General features: G+C 35.2%; 1 protein-coding gene across 1 annotated transcript in view; it reads left to right on the forward strand.

The window, feature by feature from the left end:
- ZNF367 (zinc finger protein 367) overlaps window positions 1-23,092 on the forward strand; it is a 33,988-nt gene extending 10,896 nt beyond the window's left edge. Inside the window, exons 2-5 of the mRNA XM_044657554.1 lie at window positions 14,525-14,675; window positions 18,691-18,810; window positions 19,449-19,587; window positions 22,870-23,092. Of these exons, the coding sequence (XP_044513489.1) occupies window positions 14,525-14,675; window positions 18,691-18,810; window positions 19,449-19,587; window positions 22,870-23,092 (633 nt within the window). The remainder of the gene's footprint in view (window positions 1-14,524; window positions 14,676-18,690; window positions 18,811-19,448; window positions 19,588-22,869) is intronic.
- Window positions 23,093-23,943: the final 851 nt, after the last annotated feature.

The raw sequence follows: 23,943 nt of genomic DNA on the forward strand, positions 1-23,943 counted from the left end.
GGCGGAGGGGGGGTCGGCAAGAAGGTCAAGCTCTCTCTCGAGGGCCAGTCTTCCTTGCTTTCGTTCCACGACTGCTGAGGCCGGCAGGGAATAGGTAAGAAAGCCGTCCTCACATCGGTTTACTACAGGGATCGGTGGGACCCTGGTTCAGTCAAAGCTACTGGGGAGTGGGGGTGGGGGTGGTTGGGGGTGGTTCGGGACTCTGAGGTAGAGAGCGCGCCTTGGCAGTACAGCTCAGGAACCCAACCCCGAGTCCCGCCTGGCCTGTGCCGAAGGAGAGCAGAGAGCAGACGGGCTGGTCGCATTCATTACCTTGGTCCCCAGCTCTTTGCACGAAGAAGGCACTTAAGAATAGAACTTTTTCTCCCTGGGTTGTCTTGGCTTTAGTCTCAGAGCATTTATCCTGGAAAGCAAAGGTCTTCCAACTACTCAACGCAATATAGTATCTTTTGGATTTTGAGTCCTCTGTTACATTTAAGAAGTGAAATGTGATAAACATCAGGAAACCAAATGGAAATACTCTGGCGGCTTTGTTGCTACAGGATGGTAACAGTTGCCTAATTGAATGTGATACTCAAAGTATCACTTTAAAAATCGCAATATGTATTCTTTCAGAGTGTAACATTTATTTAGATTTATTAGTTCTATTTTTAACAAATATATGTTTAGAGCCTTGTCTACTGATATAAAGTTCTTGTGTGCTAGAAGCTGTAGGAAGCAAAAAGATTGCACAATTTGTAATGTAGAAGTGAAACAAAGGGCATCAAATTCTATGGGAATTCAAAGGCAAGAGAAATGGTTGGAAGGAAGGGATGTATAGGAATGCTTCAGGGTGAGATATTTGAGCTTTCTTTATGGGTAGTGTTTTTTTTTTTTTTTAATGGGACTTTAAGGAGCTAACAGGTGAAAAAGCTGCGGGTATCTTATTAGATGGCCTGGAGATATAGAATTTATGAAGGAGAGTAATGGGAAGATAAGGATGGAACCTTTGGGGCTAAATATGAAAGGCCTTGAATGCTGAGCTAAGCAATTAGGTCTTTATCAGGTATGGAGCACCATTCAAGGAATTCAATCAGAGAAATGACATGTTTAAAACTTTTAGAGATATCAGTCTAGAAGCAACATGAAGGTTTGGGAAAAAGGAGGGCAATTTCAGCAGGTTGAGGTAACATGATAAGTATCTAATCTCAGATGGCCCAATGGAAATGAACTGGCTGGATGTATGGGCAAAGGAAAAAGCATGACATTATCATCAAATATTTTTGAGGAGGTGTTTAGGAACATTTTAAATTTGTGGTGTTAGTTGGGAATGTGAGTGGAGATGTCTAGAAAAGAGTTTGGAATCCTACAAAGATAAAAACTGGAGATTGGTAGTTTGTGACTTAAGTGATGGACTTATGGTGGAGGCATAATTTATGAAGAGAGTTAGACAACTTTTAGAGTGGAGTAAATGGAGAGGTAGATGGGAGCAATTAGGAAAAGGTAGTATATCAGGAAAGCAGTGATTTTTAAAGGAGATATGGACCAGTGGTGGCACATGTAGACAAAGGGAGAGGAAAATTATGAATTTGATTGGAGAGTGCATTTGAAAAACAGTACATGTACTTTAAAAAAAACTGATACATTTCGTTTTGTCAGCAGACAACTATAAAACAAAATACCTTTGCAAGCACATTCACAAAAGTACGAATCCTTTAGAATTATAAAATTCAGCATAGGAAGGGACCAACAATTGTCTTTTTACCTGAAAAAAATTAGAAGTCACCTAATATACTTGAAGATCTCCAAAGACTGAAGATGTCATGAAGGCTGATGTAAAAGCAATTTTGCTGGTAAACTGTCACAACAAAGCCCAATTAAAAGTACTTCAAGATGGTTGTGTTTAAAATAATCTCTTTAAAAGTTTGCATGATTATTGAGGAAAGGAAGGTGATCAGCCCCAACACAGAGATTACTCTTTAATTTCTATAAGCCTTTCCTCTAAAAATGTTTTATCATTACTTTTTTCTTTTCTTAGATGTTATTATTCCTAGTGACCCAATCCACCATTGCAAATAAATGCAGTTAAGCAAAATACACCAGTATACAGGCTATTCCCACGTACCCACACTATATTCCAGTCTTAGATTTTACCATTCCTTACCTATTGCCCAGCTGAGACAAGGAAAATAAATTCATGAGCTTTCTGAAGTTACCATTTGGTCACTGCATTGATAAGAGACCTGTTGTCTTACAGTATTATTTTCTTTTGCATTTTTATGGTTATTATGTTAAGTATTTCTCCTTATTCTGCTCATTTTCACTCTCCAATTCCCAAGTCTCTCCAAATTCTTAAGGCGTTTTTATACTTATATACAACAATTTGTTTAGCTGTTTCTCTTTTGTTATGTATCTACTTTGTTTCTAGTTTTTTGATGCAAAAAGTGTTTCTCTTTAAGTATCCATAATAAAATTAATTATATAGGAACTTTCCCTTTCTCTCTCTGACCTCCTTGAGGGTAAAGATAATGTCTCCTGGTGATGTGAAAGGTTCCAGCTTAACTTAGTCCTCTTTAAACCACCAGAAACAAAAAAATAAAAATCAATTAACAATCAAGCTTTATTAAGTTCCTGCTTTGTGGTGGGCATTGTGCAGGTACTGGGGATACAGACATGAAACTAAGAGAGCCTCTGACCTTAAGGCACTTACATTCTACTAGAGGGATATACAATATGTCTTGATAAGTGAACAGAATATGTAGGAAATATACAGTGATGTGGGGGAATGTGAAGGGAGATCAGGAAAGACCTCATAAATGAGGTATATTCCCAGAATCAAAGGACCACACTACCTAATTCCTCTTAAACTATGCAACAGGTCTATTTCTCTCTCCTAGCTTTAGTCTTCTTTCCCAAATAACAATTTGTTTTGGTTTTTCTGTCACTTTTATCAACATTTATTCACTTATCACCTGAATGCAGGAGAGGTCATGAGTATAGCATTTAGTGTATGAATTATTGTAAACATTTCTAGTGGCAGAAAATCAATTCCCACAACTTAAAGTCTTTCCATTGCAATTTAGTCTTCTTTGGTCTCCAGATAGTTTAGAACAAGCAATGAAATCTGCAGTGATAGTGCTTCTTCCTCCTAGCCTTCACCGAGTCCCTAAGATTTGTTATATCACCTTGTTATAAATGTAATAAAGGACCTAGTGACTCTGCTCCTACCCACATTTTTAAATTATTGTTTAATTGGTTAAATTCTTCCTGAGTGGTAACAGCTACTTGTTTCCCACATAGGAATGACTTCAGACATAAAAATAATTTGAGACAGGATAAGCATAGCAGTAAGGTGGGGTTTTTTTGTAGGGGGGAGGGGTATTTTTTAAAAACCCTTATCTTCATCTTAGAATCAATTCTAGGTATTGGTTCTAAGGCAGAAGAGTGGTAAGGGTAAGCAATGGGGGTCAAGTGACTTGCCGAGGGTCATACAGCTGGGAAGTGTCCGAGGTCAGATTTAAACCTAGGACCTTCTGTCTCTGGGTCTGGCTATCAATCCACTGAGCCACCCAGCTGCCCCCTGGGGGTGGGGTAGTATTGATTCTAGTTCCAGAGCAAAAGCAAACCAAAAGGTATGATGAATAAATCTCTATGTTTCTCCATGAAGATAATAGGTGAAAGTCCATTTAAGCTTTTTTGCTGGAGAAGTCCATCTTTTATTTATTACTCTCAAGATCTATCCAACATCTCCAATAATCTGATAAGGACAGTTTAGTTGATAAGGAAATAACAGGACAGGAAGATCTTTTAGCTCATGCTTCAAGCTCTGTCTCTAGGAGCATGGAGTTTATTATATATATTTTAAGACTCATTTCGCAAAAAAGAACCCCCCGCCCAAACTTTGCAGATGCACAGAAGTTACAAATTATGTCAAAACACAAGAGGTCTCATTGGCTTCAGAACAAGGCCAAGGCAGAATTTTGACTGGGTTCTTATCAGAAAGCCAAGTCTGGGAATATTATCTCAGGGTTGAATTGCCCCTGCTAAGGTTTTGGCCTTGGCTGTACTAGGCAGCTGCATTCCTGGCCAAAGGGGAAGAGTGTTAACCTCTTAAATTCAGGTTTGCTAGGAAAGTAAAGCTTTTCAATAAGGCCACAATACTTTTCAATAAGAAATCACAAGGATCACAAAAGGGGTCAAAAGAGAAGTCTCAGATTTGTATCTATTCTCTTAGTGGCTTCCCACATATTACTAATTACCTATAACAAATTTCCACACTAATTTTCCTAAGTTATATGATTGAGTTTATTTCCCTCCCCTTCTCTCTAGATTCTATCATGTATAACATTTCTATATTGTTCATTTTTGTAAGTGAGTAATCTTATAACACAGAAACCTGAAAACATAAACCCAAATAAACAATTGAAGAATCATATGCTTTCTTCTACATTCTGGAGAAATCCATCTTTTAATAATCTTACTAATTTTTGAAGTTTCTGTGTTCTGCTTTGCTATTTAAGGTTATGTGTTATGCCATGTATTTTTATGTGTATTTAGTCAACCAATAAGTATTATCTTCTATTAACAAAGCACTGTAGGAATACAATACATAGAAGGAAAATATGCTTTTAACAGAGAGATAAGTACACATAAACAACAGCAGTTTAATAGAGGTAAAGGCTTTGCTCAGCAGGTACCCTGTATTTGTTGAATTGAGAATTGAAAGGCAGCTCTGACTAAAAATTGTGTGATAGAGGTGGCAAAATTTTATAAGTTCAAGAAAGCTATTTGGAAAGGTTGGAAAATCTTCATGGAGGAAGTTACTTTTAAATTCTTGGTACAATATGCAAATTCATTATATTCTTTTGGGTTAATTAAACAGCTTTCAGGTATAGAAATACTCTGGTAGGGTAAAACCTACTTATCATTGACAATTTATTCAGTTGCATTTATCAGATTGCTGTCTAGTTGAAATAATTTTCATCATAGAGTAGGTTTCATTGCCCGGCATTGGTCTGATAACCATTCTGTAGTGACCCATCTTTTGATTCCTCAGATTCCTCCAACAAAAACAAAATAAAGATGAGAAATCGGGTTTGGCAGGGATGGGGAAAGGTATTTTGTCTGAAATGTATGGTAGTGTCTTCCAGCAATTGGTGATATTAAAAAACAAAAAACCCCAAACTAACTAAAATCAAGATGCTTTTTCTATAGATAAAACAAGACTCCTACCCCCTCTTTTATAATGCCTTTCTCGATTCTATCTTCTTTCCCTCCCATCTCCCCTCATAGAGGCTAGTGGCATAAAATTTTGGTTTCTTAATATTTTAGAATTTGAAGGACCAGTTGATTTAGTTAGTATTGGCCTTCTTTAGCCACATAGATTGCAGCCCCACTGGGAGAGAAAATTTGTCATACTTCAGCCAAATTAGTGAAATTAAGTATCTATGGAGAGCTGTATAGTACATTACAAGGCCCATAATCCAAGCCTTTACATTTTGTTAGGAGTCACCAGAACTTCTATTTGGCTCACAGCTTTGAAGAGTCCAGAGTTGCCACCATATTATAGTGAACTTGTAGGATTTGGTACTATGTAATTTTCAGCATTTTTAGTCTTGCCAGAAAGAAAAAGTTTATATTTAAGTGATACTGTGCTTTTTTTTTTTTTTTTTTGTATAGTGAATTTAAAATGTTACATGTTTATATCTTCTCATTTACTTTTCCCCTGCTGTAAGAATATGCCTTTACCCCTTTTGGCAGGGAATTTTGGGAAGTGTTATACAATGGGACATTATACCTATATGCTTGATGAGAATTGTTTTCACACACACACACACACACACACACACACACACACACACGATAGCTCTTTTTAGATTGCTAAGTAATATCAAAATTCTATTTTTATGATTATTTATACAAATGAGTATGATTGAGTGCTTTTAACATGATCAAAATCAGTGAAACATTTATACTTTATTGTTACAAAATTTTATAGGATAGACTTGAAAAAGTCAGGTACATTTCTAACTATCAAAAGCTAAAATGTTTTGGTCCAATTGAATATTATGGAAATAGACTGCTTTTTAGTTACTATTATAACTCTGAAGGTTAGAGTCTAACCCAACAAAACAAATGCCTTTTAGGATACAGGTACCTGGATTTACCCATTGTTGTTTTTTTTTTTTTTTGAATTGACTTTTTAAACTTCAGATCCTTTTGTTTTTCTTTACCTAGAAGAAATTTGTGGACCCCCTATTCTGTTCTTTTCTACAACAGAGGTTTTTAAACATTACTAATACATTAAACATGTCTTGTAGGAGTTCATTTTTTTTTTTTTTGTTGTTGCCTCAATTTTTGTGTCTAATCAGGACCTATCTCTGCTTAAAACAGGGATCAAAAATTTCTTTATCATGCAGAAGTACAAAATCCAGTCAATGAATACCACTGGTTGTCATTGGCAGGTCAAAGGTATGTTTGTGGGGGAGGGAAGAGAAGGAGGAAAAATGCTAATATGAGAGGAAGTGGTAGATTGGCAATAATAATCACTTCAGATGCCACAATTTTACTAATTTTTCCTTAACAGTGACTTAATTGAAGGGCCACTTAAGATCCTGACTCCTCCCATCCTTAGAAAAATAGGGGATTATTTGGATTTTTAAAATGAATTTATTCAAGATGGTGAAGTAGAGACAGCAACCTGGGTGAACTCTCCTAATATTCTCCTCCAAACAACTTTAAAGTAACATGTCAAATCGAATTCTGGAGCAGCATAGCCAACAAAGGTCAAGGTGAGACATTTTTCCTGCACAAGAAAATTTAGAAGGTTTTCAGGAGAGGTCTATTACATTGGGGTATGGGCCAGCTGAGTGCTATGGCAACATCAGCAGTGGGCCTTGGAGGTGGCTATGATAGCAGTTTTGAGAGCACTTAACATAGAGCCAGAGAGAGAATTGGACAGCTAGTCCAAAAGACATTACAGGGGACCCTGACCAGACACTGTTGGGCAATCCCATTGCCCAAAAATAGTTCTTGGTCTTAGTTCCAGGGTGGAGAGGAGAACTGTGGGTCTCTCACAGGGGAGTAGGGGCCCTAGTCAAAATTCCAGGGCAGATTCCTGGGTAAAGACAAGAATGCAGACCAGGAGAGCAGTGACCACAGCTTGCTAAGATAACACCACTTTTGAAGCACTAAAAATTTAAGCCACACCCCCTCACCCCTGCCCTGTCCATAACTAGCTCTGAAAACAGCAGCATGAAAAAGCCTGAAGCTTGGGACAGTGCCTTCCACTCCTAGGTGAGCAGAGCTCTACTTTAACATAAAGTTCAAAGTCAAAAACAGACTGGGGAAATGAGCAAATGGGGGGAAAAAAAGGAGCCTGACCATAAAAAGCTACTCCACTGGCAAGGAAAACCAAAACACAAAGTCAGAAGACAATGCAAAAAGAACCACAAGCAAAGCCTCAAAGGAAATCTCAGATTTGACACAAGCCCAGAAAAAGTTCCTAGAAGAGTTCAAAAGATAAGCGTGTTAGAAAAGCAGTTAGGGAAAGAAATGAGAGTGATGTAAGAAAATTATGAAAACAGAAACACTTGGTAAAAAGTGGTATAGAAATATTGAAGAAAATAGCACCTTCAATAACAGAATTGGCCAAATGGGGGGAAAGAAACACAAACATTTACTGAAGAAAAGAACTGCTTAAAAGCAGAATTTGTGAAATGCAAAAGAGGTAACAAAAGCTCACTGAAAAAATTAATTCCTTAAAAATTAGGATTGGCTGAGTGGAAGTTTAATGATTCCATGAGAAATCAAGAAACATTAAGTCAAAAAATGATAAAATAGAAGAAATTGAAATATCTAATTGGAAAAACAACCTGGGAAATAGATGGAGAGATAATTTAAAAATTATTGGACTACCTAAAAGCCATAACCAAAAAATTGAAAGAATTCACCGGTCTCCTCTTGAAAGAGATCCCAAAATGAAAACTTCTATGAATACTATAACCAAATTTCTAAGCTCCCAGGTCAAGAAGAAAATATTGCAAGCACCCAAAAAGAAACCATTCAAATATTGTGGAGTCACAGTCAAGATTAGAAAAGATTTAGCAGCTTACACATTAAACAAGTAGAAGGCTTAGAATATGATATTCTAGGAAGCAGAAGAGCTAAGGTTACAATTATCTAGCAAAATTAACTGCAATCCTTCGGGTCTGAGAATATAAATTTAATGAAGTTAGAGAACTTTCAGGCATTCCTAATAAGACTAGAGTGAATAGAAAATTTGACAATGAAACACAGGACTCAAGAAAAGCATAAAATGATAAGAATGATAGAGGAATCATAAGGGACTTAAGGTTGGACAATTTATATATTCCCATATGGGAAGATGATATATGTAACTCCTAAGAGTTTTATCATTTAGTCAAGTAGAAGTTGGGATAATCTCAAAAAAATGAAGAAGGGGTGAAGAGGGATGCATTGAGAGAATGGGAGAGGAAAAACAAGGCACATCATCTCAAAAGAGGTGCATAAGGAAGATCTTTCATAATGGGAGGAAAATGGTGAGCAAATCTTGAGCTTCCCTCTCATTAGAATTGATTCAAAAAGGAAAAAATATATACAGTAGGGTCCCTATATCCATGAGAGATGCATCCCAAGACTTAACCTTTGATGACTGAAACCTCAAATATAAGCAAACACCTGCTGACACCATATATAATGTGATTTTCTTGTATATATATATATATATATGTGTGTGTGTATAATAAAGTTTAGTTGATAAACACTTGGTAAGATATCAACATTAAATATAATAATAATAAAGCTGGTTTTACATTATTATATAGCACTGTGTATAGTCCCCCTTTATCTGTAGGGAATATGTTCCAAGACTCCCCCCCTTCCCCTAATGGATGTCTGAAACCTCAGACAATTATTACTTTAAATTAATACCTGTATTAACTTTACTGTTATGCTGTCCCTCCTCACTCCTACCTTTGGCTTGGGGCTCTTTAGTCTCCTACTCCCTGAAAAAAAAATACACTTTAAGTGAAAGCAAAACTGACAGTTGTGAGATTGCCACTATAGGCAGATTGCAGCGACAGGTAGATCTCTTGTGCAGAGAGAGGAGACCTTTGTACTACTACATCCCCCCAGCCTGCTTGCCTGAGTATTAACCAAAATGCTCAGATCTCACCATCCTTGAATGCTGGAACTGTGTGCCAACTCCTTCCCTCATCCAGTAGCAATCCCCTTTCTTGTCTCCCACCTTCCCCTGGAGTGACCCCACAGTGAAACCGCAGACATCAAAACTGGCTAAGTGGGAATACTGTATACACAGGTGTGTGAAAAAAGGGAGAGCCGATATAGGGTCACAGTGCTCAAAAACAAATTTTTGAGTTTTGAGGAGGGATGAGATAGAGGATGAGAAGGATAAACAAGAAAACTGAACAAAGGGAGATAATCATAATTCTGAATGTGAATGGAATGAACTTGCTCAAAATGGAAACAAGTAGAATTAATTAGAAAACAATGCAATATCTTATAAGTACACCAAAAACAAAGAGGTAGAGTTAAAATAAGGGGCTGGAGCAGAATCTATTATGCTTCATATAAGGTTAAAAAAAAGGCAAAGGATAGCAATCATCTCAGACAAAGTGAAAACAAAATGAGATGATGTAATTAAAAGAGATAATCAAGGGAATTTCATTTTTCTAAAAGGTACCATAGACAAGTAATATAAATATTAAATGTATATGCACTAAATGGCATAGCATCCAAATTCTTAAAGGAAAAGTTCAATGAGTTACAGGAGGAAATAAAACTTTACAACTGGAGATCTCGGTGTTCCCCTTCAGAATGAGATAAATCTAAGCCATTAGATAATAAAGAGATTAAAAAGATGAGTAGAATTTTTAAAAGTTAGAGATAGACCTCTAAAGAAAATTGAATGGGAATAGAAAGAATATCTTCTTCTCAGTAATTGCATTGCACTTTCACAAAAATTAACCATATATTAAGGCCATATTGGTGAACCTATGGCACACATGCTAGATCATTAAGCTGCTCCATTTTCCATTCCACATATGCCTGAGAACTTTTCTCACATCACCTGCCTCTGCCCAGCAGCCCAATAAGAGTGTTTTCTTCCCTCCTTTGTCTGAGATAAAGCAGAGGGCTCACATGTAGCATGAGGGTTGCAGTTTGGGCACCCAGACATCACTTTATTAGGACATTAAAAACCTAACATACAGAAAAGCATAAATATTAAATGAAACCTTTGGGGATCATAATGTAATAAAGTTTACCTTTGATAAAGGGCCTTGGAAGCATAGATTGAAAATTAATTGGAAACTAAATAATCCTGTAGAATAAAGCCAAAGAACAAATCATAGAAACAGTTTCATTAAAGAGAAGGAAAACAATGAGACCACAGGCCAAAATATGTGGGATTCAGCCAAAGTAGTATTTAGGAAAAAATATTTTTTGAATGCTTAACATCAGAAGAGAGAATCAGATCAGTGAATTGGGCATAAAAAAAATGTTAATCCACTAGAAAAAGAACAGATAATTCTCACTTAAACACCAAACTGGAAATCCTGAAAATCAGAGTTTATTAATAAAATTGAAAATAAAAATTATTGAAATAAAACTAGTTTTATGGAAAAATCAATAAAATAGATAAACCATTGCTTAATTTGATTTTTTAAAAAAGAAAACCAAATTACTAGTATCAAATGTGACAAAAGAATGCAGTAACCATGAAGATGAAATTAAAGAGATTATTGGGAATTATTTTGCCCAATTTTTTTTGCCCAATATGCCAATGAGGCTGACAATTGAAGTGAAATCAATGAATATTTTCTAAAATACAAATTGCTCAGATTCTTAAGAGAGGAAATGGAATACCTAAGTAATCATACATTATAAAAATTAAATGAGTCATAAATGAACTCCCTAAGAAAAAATCCTTAGGTCCAAATGGATTTACAAGTAGATTTTATCAGACATATAAGGAGTAATTAATTCCAATACTATATACATTTTTTGGAAAAAAAAAATAGGTAAAGGGTTCCTACCAAATTCCTTATATGACACAAATATGGTTTGATACCTAAACCAGGAAGAACAGAGAAAGAAAACTAGACCAATTTCCTTAATGAATATTGCTACAGAAATTTAAAATATTAGGGATAACAGCAATATATCACAAAAATAGTACACTATGATCAAGTGGGATCTATCCCAAGAATGCAGGACTGATTTAATATTAGGAACACTATAAGTATAATTGACATTATCAATAACAAAAAAAATCATGTTTATAATCTCAATAGATACAGAAAAAGCATTTGACAAAATATAACACATTCCTATTAAAAGACTAGAAAGCTTAGAAATAAGTAGAGTGATAAACTGTATCTACCTAAAATGAGCAAAAGAATACTTTTCAATGGGGATAAATTACAAACTGTCTAATAAGATCAAGGGTGAAGTAAGGATGTTCATTATCATTTCTATTATTTAATATTGTACTAGAAATGCTAGTTAAAGCAATGACCAGAAAAAGAAATTAAAAAAATAAGAATAGGCAATGAGGAAACAAAATTCTCACTCCTTTTGGATGATATGATTATATACTTGGAGAACCTAGAATCAACTAAATTAGAACCAATTAACTTGCACAGTCCTATGCTACAAAATAAGCCCACATAAATTATTAGCATCTCTATATATTAACCAACAGCGCAGGAAAAAATAGAAAGAGGAAAGCCATTTAAAATAACTGCAGACAATAGAGAATCCTTGGGAGTCTACCTGCCAAGAGAAACCCAGGGATTCTATGAAAACAATTAAAAAACACTTCACACAAATAGGGTTCTAAATAATTAGAGAAAGATTAATTGTTCATTAAATGCTTATATAATAGAAATAATTCTACCAAAATTAATGTAGTTATTCAGTGCAATACCAAACAAGATACCAAAGAATTATTTTATAGATCTAAGAAAAATAACAATTCATCTGGAATAGCAAAAAACTCAGAATTTCAAGAGAATAAATGTGAAGGAAACAGCCTAGCAATACCAGATTTCAGATTATATTATAAAAGCCTTGTTATTGTTGAGTCATTTCAGTCATGTCTGACTGTGATCCCATTTTGGGTTTTCTTGGCACAGATACTTGAGTGATTTGCCATTTATTTCTCCAGCTTATTTCATAGATGAGGACCTAAGGCAAACAGGGTTAAGTGACTTGCCCAGAGTCACACAGCTATTAAGTATTTGAGGATGGATTTGAACTCAGGAAGATGTCTTCCTGACCTAGCCCAGTGCTCTATCTACTGCATTGATGTAGCTACTCCATCAAAACACTACAGTATTGTCTAAGAGTGGTGGATTAGTGGATTAAACACACAATAAATATCCATTTGTGTTGTTTGATATGGTGTTTGATAAATCCAAAGACCCAAGTTTTGGGGCAAGAGCTCACTGTTTGACACTGTTGTTGCTGGGAAAACTTGAAAGCAGTTTACTTGAAAGTAGGTATAGACCAACACCTCACCTAGCATACCAAGATATGGTCAAAATGGATATATCATGTAGACATATAAGGTGACATCATAAGCAAATTAGGGGAACATGAAAAATTTTGCCTCAGATTTTTGGATGAGAGAAGAATTTATAATCCCACAAGAGACAGATCACATGAAGTATAATGGATAAATTTGATTACATGAAATTAAAAGGGTTTTGCACCAACAAAACAAGTACAACCAAAATTAGAAAGAAAGCAGGGAACTGGGGGGAGTTTTAATAGTTTTTCTGATAAGGGCCTCATTTCTCAAATACATCTGGAACTGAGTCATTTTTAAAAATAAGAGCCATTCCACAATTGATAAATGATCAGAAAATATGAGTGGGCAGTTTTCAGAAGAAGAAATCAAGACTATCAGTATTTAAATCAAAAAGTGCTCTAAATCATTATTGAGTAGAGAAATGCAAATTAAAAGAAATTAAAATTAAATGCTATCAAATTGACTAATATGACAGAAAAGGAAAATGACATACTGGAGAGTATGTGGAAGAATAGGTACAATAATGTACTGTTGGTGGAATTGTGAAATAATCCAACCATTCTGGAGAACAATTTGGAGCTTTGCCTAAAGGACTATAAAAATGTGCATACCCTTAAACCAACAATACTGATACTAGGGCCATATCCAAAAGAGATCAAAGGAAAAAGACTTTATGGACAAAAATAGAGCAGCTTTTTTTTTTTTCCTGGTGGCAAAGAATTGGAAATTGAACTGAAATTCATCAATTAGGGAATGACTAAAGTTGTGATATATGATTGAGATAGAATACTATTGTGCCATAAGGAGTGACAAGGGGGATAGTTTCAGAAAAACCTAGGGAGACTTAAATGAATTAATATAGAATGAAGTGAGAAGAACCAGGAAATTGTTATATAGTAACAGTAATATTATGAAAGACATAGCTATTCGGATCAGGACAATGATTCAAAGTAATTCCAAAGGATTTATGATGAAAAATAACATCACCAGAGAGAGAATTGCTGGACTTTTCACTTTTTTTTTTTGCTATTGTTGCAACATGGCTAATATAGAAATATGTTTTGCATGATTTCACATGTATAATTGCTTGCCTTTTCAATAGGTGTGGGGAAGGTGGAATAAGGAAGATAATTTAGAACTCAACTTAAAAATATATCTTCTACCATACCACCTATGTTCCACTTATATAACTTGTCTAGTAGAGAATATGGGTCTTTACAATGAATTGATGATTTCTCTGCCTTTTCCAAGAGCAGGTGGTAATGATTTATATTATCAATTTAACCCCCACTCATTTGTTAGTAAATTATTCATATTTAATAACTATTGTCCATTTTAAGGTTATTAGATGAGAAAAGATGCTCATCTGGCCTTTTGAAAGCTTTTTGTAGACTGCTGTGAATAGAATCAATCAGTAATCAAATTGCAGTTTCTAGAGTTAAACAGATACTTGAGATCCATTGGAAAGAAATTTTCATTCTAAAATCTTTTATCATGGGAAAATTATATACTCCACAATTTAACTGGATCATATCAGAGATCACTTGTTAACTTATTTCAAAGCTTGGCACATTAACCAAGTCTGACATTTGAATTAATAATTTATTGATATCACTTAAATGTTATGATACTGCATTTGATTGAAAGGGTTGTTTTTGTAACATTAAGACTTATTTAAAAAAGAATCTGCTATTCTTAAAATTTCAAAGTACATAATTCTTCAGTTTACAAAGAGCATCCAGTGCAAACCATTAAAAGCAACTTCTCTTTTTATGTAACAATGAAAATTCCTTCAGGCATTCTATAGTTTTGTTTGAATTCTTATTATTTATTTACCTATAGCTATTTAATGCCTCATGATATTTCTTTTGTGGGGGAGGTGGTGGAAAGTGTTGCCTTTACTGTTAAGAGATTCCATGCAATTTTCAGAAAACAATGATTTTCTTTTATTCTCCCTTCTAAACACAGGATGGGATCAGACGTGGTCGGCCCAGAGCAGATACTGTCCGGGATTTAATAAATGAGGGAGAGCACTCTTCTAGCAGAATTCGTTGTAACATCTGTAATAGAGTATTTCCAAGGGAAAAATCTCTACAGGCACACAAAAGGACTCATACTGGTATGTAGAACAGTTTGTAAAGTAGAAACATATTTTACCTGAAATCCTTAAAAAATGTTTAGGCATAATGAATATACTTTTTACTGAAAAATACATCTTTCCCCATGTTTATTACCATTGTGGTATGTTGGTATGTGAAGTGAAGGACAGTATATTTAAATGACTAGAGGATCAGTCTTGGAATCAGAAAGGCTTGAATTCAAGTCTTACTTCTGATACATATTAGCTGTATGACCGTGGACAAGTGATATAACCTCTTACTTCCCTCAGACAACTTCATTTTAAGATTTATACATTGTAGAGAAGTTGTTGCCAATCTGTACAGGAGGTTCCCTACAGAAACAAAGTCACATATCCACAGCAAAAATGCAAAACTTTTATAAGTATAGGAATAGGAAAGATTTATTTATGGAGGTAGGAGAAGGATTGTTTCTGAACACTGGGAATATGTGACTTTTATTAATTCAAGGCGATTCAATAAATATTGTACAGACTTATTGTTACTAAACTGTCATATAACTCAAACTAATATTGAAATGCTATTAAACTAATCTGTTCATAATTGTTGTAGTGAATTGTTTGTAAGCAGAATATGAAAATGGATAAGAATTTTGTATGGTCTTTGAAAATAATGTCATTTCTATCAAAAAACTATTCCAGATAAGAATTTCAGTTGTTGTGTCAATTCATCTGTCTAAAATTAAAAACATTACTTTAATATACCAACTTATTTCTAATCTAGAACATAAATATAGACATATACATATTTAAATATATTATAATTTTTATTGCCCCACTCTCTAATATCTCAAACTCTTCTTTTCTGGCTTCTGACTTTATTCTTTTTTTTTTTTTTTAAACCCTTGTACTTCGGTGTATTGTCTCATAGGTGGAAGATTGGTAAGGCTGGGCAATGGGGGTCAAGTGACTTGCCCAGGGTCACAGCTGGGAAGTGGCTGAGGCCGGGTTTGAACCTAGGACCTCCTGTCTCTAGGCCTGACTCTCACTCCACTGAGCTACCCAGCTGCCCCTTCTGACTTTATTCTTCACTGAAACTGTACTATCTAAGCTTGTCAGTGGTTTTAATTGCCAGACCTGGTGGTTTTTTCTAAATCTATATCCTAATTAACTTGTTAGCACCTTTTGATCACCCTGTCCTCCTGAGGAGTTTCTCTGGGTTTTTGTGATGTTGTTCTCTCTTGTTTCTCCTCATCCCTTTCTTCCTGTTCCTTCTCTGTTTCCTTTACTAGGTTGTTGTTCATACCCTATCTTCTAACAGTGAGTATACCCTGAGGCATGATGGACCCTCTTTTCTCTATATACTTCCTCTTTTCTTGGTGTTCTTATGGACTTGGTTATTATCTCTAAGCAAAATGACTCCCAGATGTATATATTAAACCCATATCTCCCTTTTGAGATATAGTCTCTTTTTACCAGTTGCCTATTGGACATTTTAAATCAGATGTTTAATAGGCTTATTAAATTCCATATATTCTACCCCAAATCCTCCTCTTGCCCTAATTCCCCTATTTTTTGTCAATTACCACCATTCTAATCAGACAGATTTGCAACAGTGCAATCATCCTGAATTTCTCACTTTCTGTTACCTCAGGTGCCAAGTTTTATTGATTCAACTTTTACTTCTCTTACATCCATCCTCTTCTGTCCACTCACATGGCCACATAGTCAGGGCCTCATCACTTCTCACCTAGACTACTTCAGAAGTCTTCTAATTGATTTCTTTTTTCAAATCTTTCCTTCCAGGCATCTTGCATATAACTGCCAAAACAATATTCCTAAAATATAAGAATGAACATGTTGCTGCCCTGTTTAGGAAATTGGCTCCCTATTCTAGGATATAATATACTCTGGTTTCTCATGTAAAGCCTTTTATAATCTGGCTCTAATTTACCTTTCCAGCCATACTATACATTAATTACTTAGAACATTTTCTCTTATCTCTGTGTCTTTGCATAGGTAATCATCTTTTATGTCCTTCTGTCACCTCCATTTCTTAAAATTTATAACTTCCTTTAAAGATCAGCACTAGTGCTATTTCCCACACAAGATCTTTCCTGTTTACCACTGGCCACTAGTGTCTCTTCCATCAAATTACCTTATTTTTATTTAGAGTTAGTGGATAGAGTGCTAGATTTGTAATCAAGAAGACCTGGGTTTAAGCCCTACCTCAGACACTTTCTACTTATAAGATTCTGGACATGTTATGTAACCTCATTTCGCCTTAGTTTCCTCATCTATAAAATAGGGATAATAATAGAACCCACATAGGAGTTTGAATAGGGATTATATTAGAAAACATATGTAAATAAAGTACCTGCAAAACTTTAAGTCTTATATAAATGTTAACTATAAGTGTTTGTATTTAATTTGTATCTTCTCATATTGTACATCTTGCTTTCCTCAATAGAATAAAAGTCTCTTGAGGGCAGGGACTTAAATGGTTTTAGCCAAACCAGGTTTTTGAAGGATTCAATACAAATGCTTTCAAAAAACATCACTAATTCAAAGGCCAAGTCATGCTTCTAAGTAGTCATTCTGTTTGAGGCATATACAATAAATCAAAGTAAGCTTAAAGTCCTTTCATTCTTATGGGATAATCCTAATATATAGCATTTTACAGCTAGCAAAGCACTTTTATAATAATAATCTTGTGAAGGTTAGTAATATCCATACTACTATTTTAATTTCATAGATGAGGAAACAGGCTCAGGGAGGTTACACATCGTTATTTAAGTCACTTAATTGGGTCAGTAATGAAACCAAGACTGAATTCTCATTTTGAGTCCAAATCCACTGCTTATTCTACTATACCACACTTTTCTCTTAGAGATTATGTTTTGTTAAATAGATAAGACTGATTTATAAAGAGGTTGTTCTCTTAGTAATTTGAACATCTACTAATCTTATTTTTCATTACTAACTTGTACTGTCTCTAGGAAAAAAGATTTGCTTCTTAATTGTCAAAGATTTTTTAGAAGTATTCCTACTTAAGACTTTTTTCAAAAAATTTATTTGTCCTGTGAAATATAATGAAAGTACCAATGTTTTATTTTTTACATCATTACATCTAAACATTAAGCTTTTTGGAATGATGTTAGTATACTCATATAGTAAATTTTTATGCACTCTGTGCAAGAATTGCATATAGAGTGGGCAAGAAAAAACAAGTAAACGTTAAGGTCTTTGCCTTCATCAAGTTTGCAGTATGGTTAAGGTGATAAGAGTAAGACACCAAATAATTGAAAACTTTGCAAACATTAACTTATGTGATGCAGATTATGAGTGGAGAGAATATGAACTATGTGAGACATGGTCATAGAATCTACATCTAATTGGATATAAGATTTGAAGGAGAGTAAAAGGTTAAAGATGACTAAGGTTTTGAGCCTGGATGACTAGAGATGATGCCTTCAGTAGACAACAAACTTCTCTTTTGGAGGAAGGTAGAGGGAGGAGGAACAAGAATTACTTTTGTTCTGGACAGTTAGACTTTGAGACACCTATGGGCTATCCAGTTTGAAATGTCCAATAAGCAGCTGGCTATGTGTGGGATTAGAATTCAGTAGAGAATACAGTTGAATATCCAGAGCATATGATAAGAATAGTGATGTAGAAACATTTTCCTAGCAAGCTACAGGATATTGTAATTTCTATGTGAGATAATGAGGCCCTAGACTAGAGTGATGGCATTGGGGATGGATAGAGAAAAAATGCTTTTGGAAAATTCTAGAATGTGTTGACTAACAGATATAGGGAATAGATGAAGGTTAAAGAAAAGATGATTCAAGATTTTGATTTGATTTGGTGATTTGAAGATTAAGTCTTAATAAGAACAATACTTTATTCATAGGTGGATTACTGACATTATTAAAATAAATCCTTTGTGCTTCTGCTTCCAGTGTCCATTTAGACTAAGAAGAGTCATGTTTGTTATTATTTATGCTTATTTATCCTAGCTGCATTTATTTGTTTAAAAGTTTTCTTTATTTTATAGGTGAAAGGCCTTATTTGTGTGACTACCCAGACTGTGGGAAAGCCTTTGTTCAAAGTGGACAGCTCAAAACACATCAACGTCTCCACACAGGAGAAAAGCCTTTTGTTTGTTCAGAAAATGGTATGTTATGTTCTTACCTTTTAATGTTAGTGGAATGTTCCTGGGGGCAGGTATAATCACATGTAATGTGAGATAAAGTTTAAAATATTTTTCACTTAAAAGAATATACTTTTTTGTGACCTTTAGAATTAGATTTATTAAAGACATGTTGCTTTCATTGCTTTGATACATGCATATTTTTGGATATTTGATTTAAAAATATTTAAAATAGGCTTATAATTTCTATTTTTCTAAAAAGTAGTGGTGCTGTGTTCAACTGTAGGTGATTAGAATACTAACCATACTTGATAAAGAACTTTAAATTTTCAAAGCAGTTTTCTTATAGCATTATTTATTATCCTCACAACCATTTTGTAAATTATGTAGTATATCTTAGAGATGAGGAAACTGAAGCTGAAAGCATCAAATAGCTTGTTTATGTAGTTTTGCAACCTGTAAGTGTTGGCTGATTTTGAATCTAGGTCTTTATGATTGCCAGTACAATGTACTTTCTTTTCCTCAATTCTGTCTTACCCAGTTATAGGAAAATTCTGACAAAAAGAGGATATGAACAGATTTCTTTTTTTTCTCATTCCTCAATGTGTTTTTTTTTACGTAATTCTGTTGATTTTGTCCTAAAACTTATTATTTTTTTTAAGGATGCTTAAGTAGATTTACACATGCTAATCGCCATTGTCCTAAGCATCCTTATGCAAGGCTGAAGAGAGAAGAACCAACTGATGGGCTGAACATAAATCAGACTGCTGACAACAAAGCTGTGGCTGAGTGGCTAGCAAAGTAAGTTATCTAAAATTCATTGTACACAATTTACATATATACTATATAGTTGAAAGAACAAAAGCCAGGAGCAAAAGGATAAAATTTTGATTAATAGAGAAAAGAGGCTTTCTTAAAAATATTTTTAAATCCTATTTATATGGTGTAGTATTTTGTATTTTAAATATCAGCACAACAAATTGCCTTTGTTTTTTCTGTATTTTAATAAATGTTCTGACAATATTAATGATAGACTATTGGGAAGAAGGGACTTCTGAAACAAAGTTCTAAAAGTCACCAGAAATATTTTCATAATTGGGTAGCAGTAGTGAAATTAATTGTTTAGAACAAAGGTTCACACCTTTTTTTATGTATGAGGGACCCCTTTATAATGTTGAAAAATTTTGCAGCATATCTTAAATGATATGTCATTGGTGTCCACCGATTAAGAAAATATAATGACAAAAGATTCCTATGAATTCAGTAATGCTTAAATGAATTTGTATTTCATCAATTGAAACAATATGTATTTGAAAAATAGTGGCAGATCCAGTATTCAAACTCCCAGTTCCATCTTTCAACTATTTGAAGACATTCTTTTTCCACCTCATCCTTTTTTAATTTATATATCCCCTGGTTTCTTTAAACAGTAATAGGAATATGAGGGTAAATCATGATTTTGAGATCCCTTACTATCCTGATCACCTTCTAGATGCTCTACAATTTGACAATGTCTTTTCTGAAATGAGGAACACAGAATCAAATGTTGTATTCTAGATTTGTAGTATGACTAGAAAAAAGCATATAGGACTGTCAACATAATATGTTTCTCTTTGTCCAACCCAGATTGCATGAATTTTTTTAGGAACCCAGATTGCTCTGTTGATGCATTGAACTTAAAGAACTCTAAAATTTCTTAAGATTTTTTTATATCATCTAACCCACTTCTCTGTTCCTATAGTTGAAAGGCTGACTTTTTTCCCCATTGTAGGACTTTGTAGTTATCTCTGTTTACATGATTTGGCTCATCGTTCTAGACTGCTACTAGTACAATTCTTTATTTCAGTAGAGTTTAGGGTTGGGTTTTTTTTGGAGGTGGGGAGAGAACAGTTCTTCCTATCTTGCCTAGGTTGAAAGTGTTGCAACCACTCCTGGATCCAGTTTCACTACTGATTGGCCCAGGAGCTTTGACCTCTATTTCTGTCTGACCTTGCTCAGTTTGCCCCTCTTTAAGCAGCTCGGTGCCTATCTCCTGTTCCCGGAGGTTCATCATATTGGTTCCAGTCTTAATTTGGAAACCTTACTGGCTTTAACTGTAGCTAAAAGTAATTGGCTTTGGCCCATGATATTCACCAACCTTGGCCTCTCCAATAACAGGGATTACACATGCTCCAGTGTCAGTATGGTCTTCATAGTTGACCCTCTATGCTCATTTCTTAAGACTGGGGTAGGAGAAGGAAATATAAAACTTGAAAAATGGTATTTAAAGCTTGATCTTTTCCCCCTTTCCCTGGCAATTAGCATGACTGAGAATATTATATGAGAAATGCTTAAAATAAATAAGGAAATAGAATGCCATTGTTTTTTAGGAAACCAAACTTTTTCTTGATGAGAGGCAGTGTAATGTGTATTGAAGAACTAGCTTCTAGCCAGGAAGGCCTGGATTCAGGTTCTCCTTATTCCATCTTGACTGTATACTGCTGGGAAAGTGATTAATCTTTCAGTGTTCCAAGTGACTCTAAGGTTATATATTAAAGAGCTGGAGCTTGCATGCAGAATGTATAAGGGAATTTTCTAAAGTAATGATGGCGAACCTATGGCATGGATGCCAAAGATAGCATGCAGAGCACTCTGGGTGGGCACGTGGCCTCCCTTCCACCACCAGAGTTCATTACTAGAAAGGCAGAGGGACTCTGGTGGAGTTGTTCCTTTCTCCTTCTCCGCTGCACCTGATGACATTTTTTCACATCACCTGCCCCTCTGCCTAGCAGCCCAATGGGAGGGCTTTCTCTCTTTCCTATGTGTGGGGGTAAGGGAGGGGCAGGCATGGCACTTGGCAGGGCCTGACACTCCATCTCTAAAAGGTTTGCCATCACAGTTCTAAAGGAATCCCAGGGCCAGACCAAAAAAAAAAAAATCCCCACATACACACAGACTTTTCTTATAACATTGTTTTGATTATGCCACAGATCACAGAAGCCTTCATGGTCTCTTTGTTGCCTTATTTATTAAGATCAACCTTTTCAGTATTCTATACTAATTTCCTACAATAATCCTCTGCTTTAGTCAAACCGATCTGCTCAGTCTTTTTTTTTTTTTAAACCTTTGTACTTCGGTGTATTTTCTCATAGGTGGAAGAGTGGTAAGGGTGGGCAATGGGGGTCAATTGACCTGCCCAGGGTCACACAGCTGGAAGTGTCTGAGGCCAGATTTGAACCTAGGACCTCCTGTCTCTAGGCCTGACTCTCACTCCACTGAGCTACCCAGCTGCCCCGTACTCACTGTCTTTTAAACAGTCTTATTAAAATGTTTCCTTAGCCTTTGCTTTATCAGTATCTTGCCTATCCTTCAAAGGTAGCTGATAGCTACTTAAGAAAAGTATCTTAATATTGGCCTATCATCATGATAGCTTTCTTAAGTAACTGTATTTTAAGCTTCTGAAGTATAGGCACCACATTGTAATTATCTCTTTATCTCCTAGACAGACTAACACAGTGACTTTATACCTGGTAGACAATAAATGGCTGGGGAGTTTATAGAGTGCATCATCTTAGACAGGAGTCCTTGCCATTAAACACATAACACTGAATTTGTGCATAGCATTTATAATATAGTTCTCTGCATTTATTTATGTATGTCATACTTCATTACTCATAACACAGATGGATACATATTGGAAGACAGGAGCCATGACTTATATGTCAGTCGATAACATTAAATGTCTACTATGTGGCACTGTGCTAAGAACTAGAGATACAAGAAAGATTTTTTTTTAAAGCCCCACAGTACCTAGAACCATATCTTGCATATAGAATACAAACCCTTACCTTCCATCTTAGAATCAATACTTTGTATTGGTTCCAAGGCAGAAGAGTGGTAAGGGTAGGCAATGGGGGTCAAGTGACTTGCCCAGGATGACCCACCTAGGAAGGGTCTGAGGCCAGATTTGAACCCAGGACCTCCCATCTCTAGGCCTGGCTCTCAATCCACTGAGGCCACCCAGCTGCTACTTCAAGTATGTTTTAAAGTAGATGACACAACTTGAAAGTGTACTCTAAATTAATGTATATTCATTTTTTTAAGGTATTGGGAAACAAGAGAACAGCGCACCCCAACCTTGAAAGGCAAGCCCATTCAGAAAGCAGATCAGGAGCAGCAAGATCCCTTGGAATACATTCAGTCTGATGAAGAGGATGATGATAAAAATGGGGTCCGCCGACTTCTTCAAGAACAACGGGAACGCCTGCATGGAGCTCTTGCTCTCATAGAGCTTGCAAATCTGACCGGAGCACCGCTTCGTCAGTAGCATGAGAACTTAATCTTTCAATGTACAAAATGTACTGCCCAGCTTACTTAACAAGTAGATTCTTGGGCATAAGCTAAGCACCTTAATTTGCTTATCATAGGCTGCTATTCTGTAGAAATTTATGAAGAATGTTATTGCCCCAGAACATGGGGTAAGAGAGAATTGCACTTTTTTTGTATGGAAACTAATTAGATGTAAAGTTTTAAAGTATTTTGTAAATATGGGACTGCACAGTGCAGTGTTAAAAACTACATAGTGTGGGAAGCTAGATTTTGCAAGTTTAATGCATTCATTTGAAGCAGTTCTCACAAAAAGCACTTTCCAAGTATGACACTTGTCTGAAGAACAGAATGGTACACATAGCCAAAGAAGGTTGAAATAGATTATTTATCAAAACATTTAAAAATGTATATTAGTATTTTTTAAAATACTGTAAACAGTGAAACAGGCAAGATAGTATTATATATGTATATATATGCATATATATATACACATGTAAGATATATTTTTAATTGAAAAATAGTGTGCCTAATAGGGGAAGAGAAATTGGGCCATTTTGAAAAAGGTGTTCTAATTTATGTGCTAGGAAACAGCTAGTTACTTGAGGGGGTGGGATTAACAGTTCAGGATCTTCACTGTAATAACAAAATCAGTCTGACTTTGTTTGTCTAGGGCTTTAGAACTCAGTCAAATTTCTAGGCCTGAAAAGCACTTGTTAAGTTGGGAACTTTTGCACATTGCCAGAATTCTCATTTGCTAAAATTGAATGATTAGTCTTGCAAAGTCTAGGTGATGTGATAACAATTGGTAATATTTTTCATATTACAGGCCCTGTAACAAGATTTGGCACT

This window comes from Gracilinanus agilis, chromosome 1 (assembly GCF_016433145.1).
Source record: "Gracilinanus agilis isolate LMUSP501 chromosome 1, AgileGrace, whole genome shotgun sequence".
NCBI lineage: Eukaryota > Metazoa > Chordata > Mammalia > Didelphimorphia > Didelphidae > Gracilinanus > Gracilinanus agilis.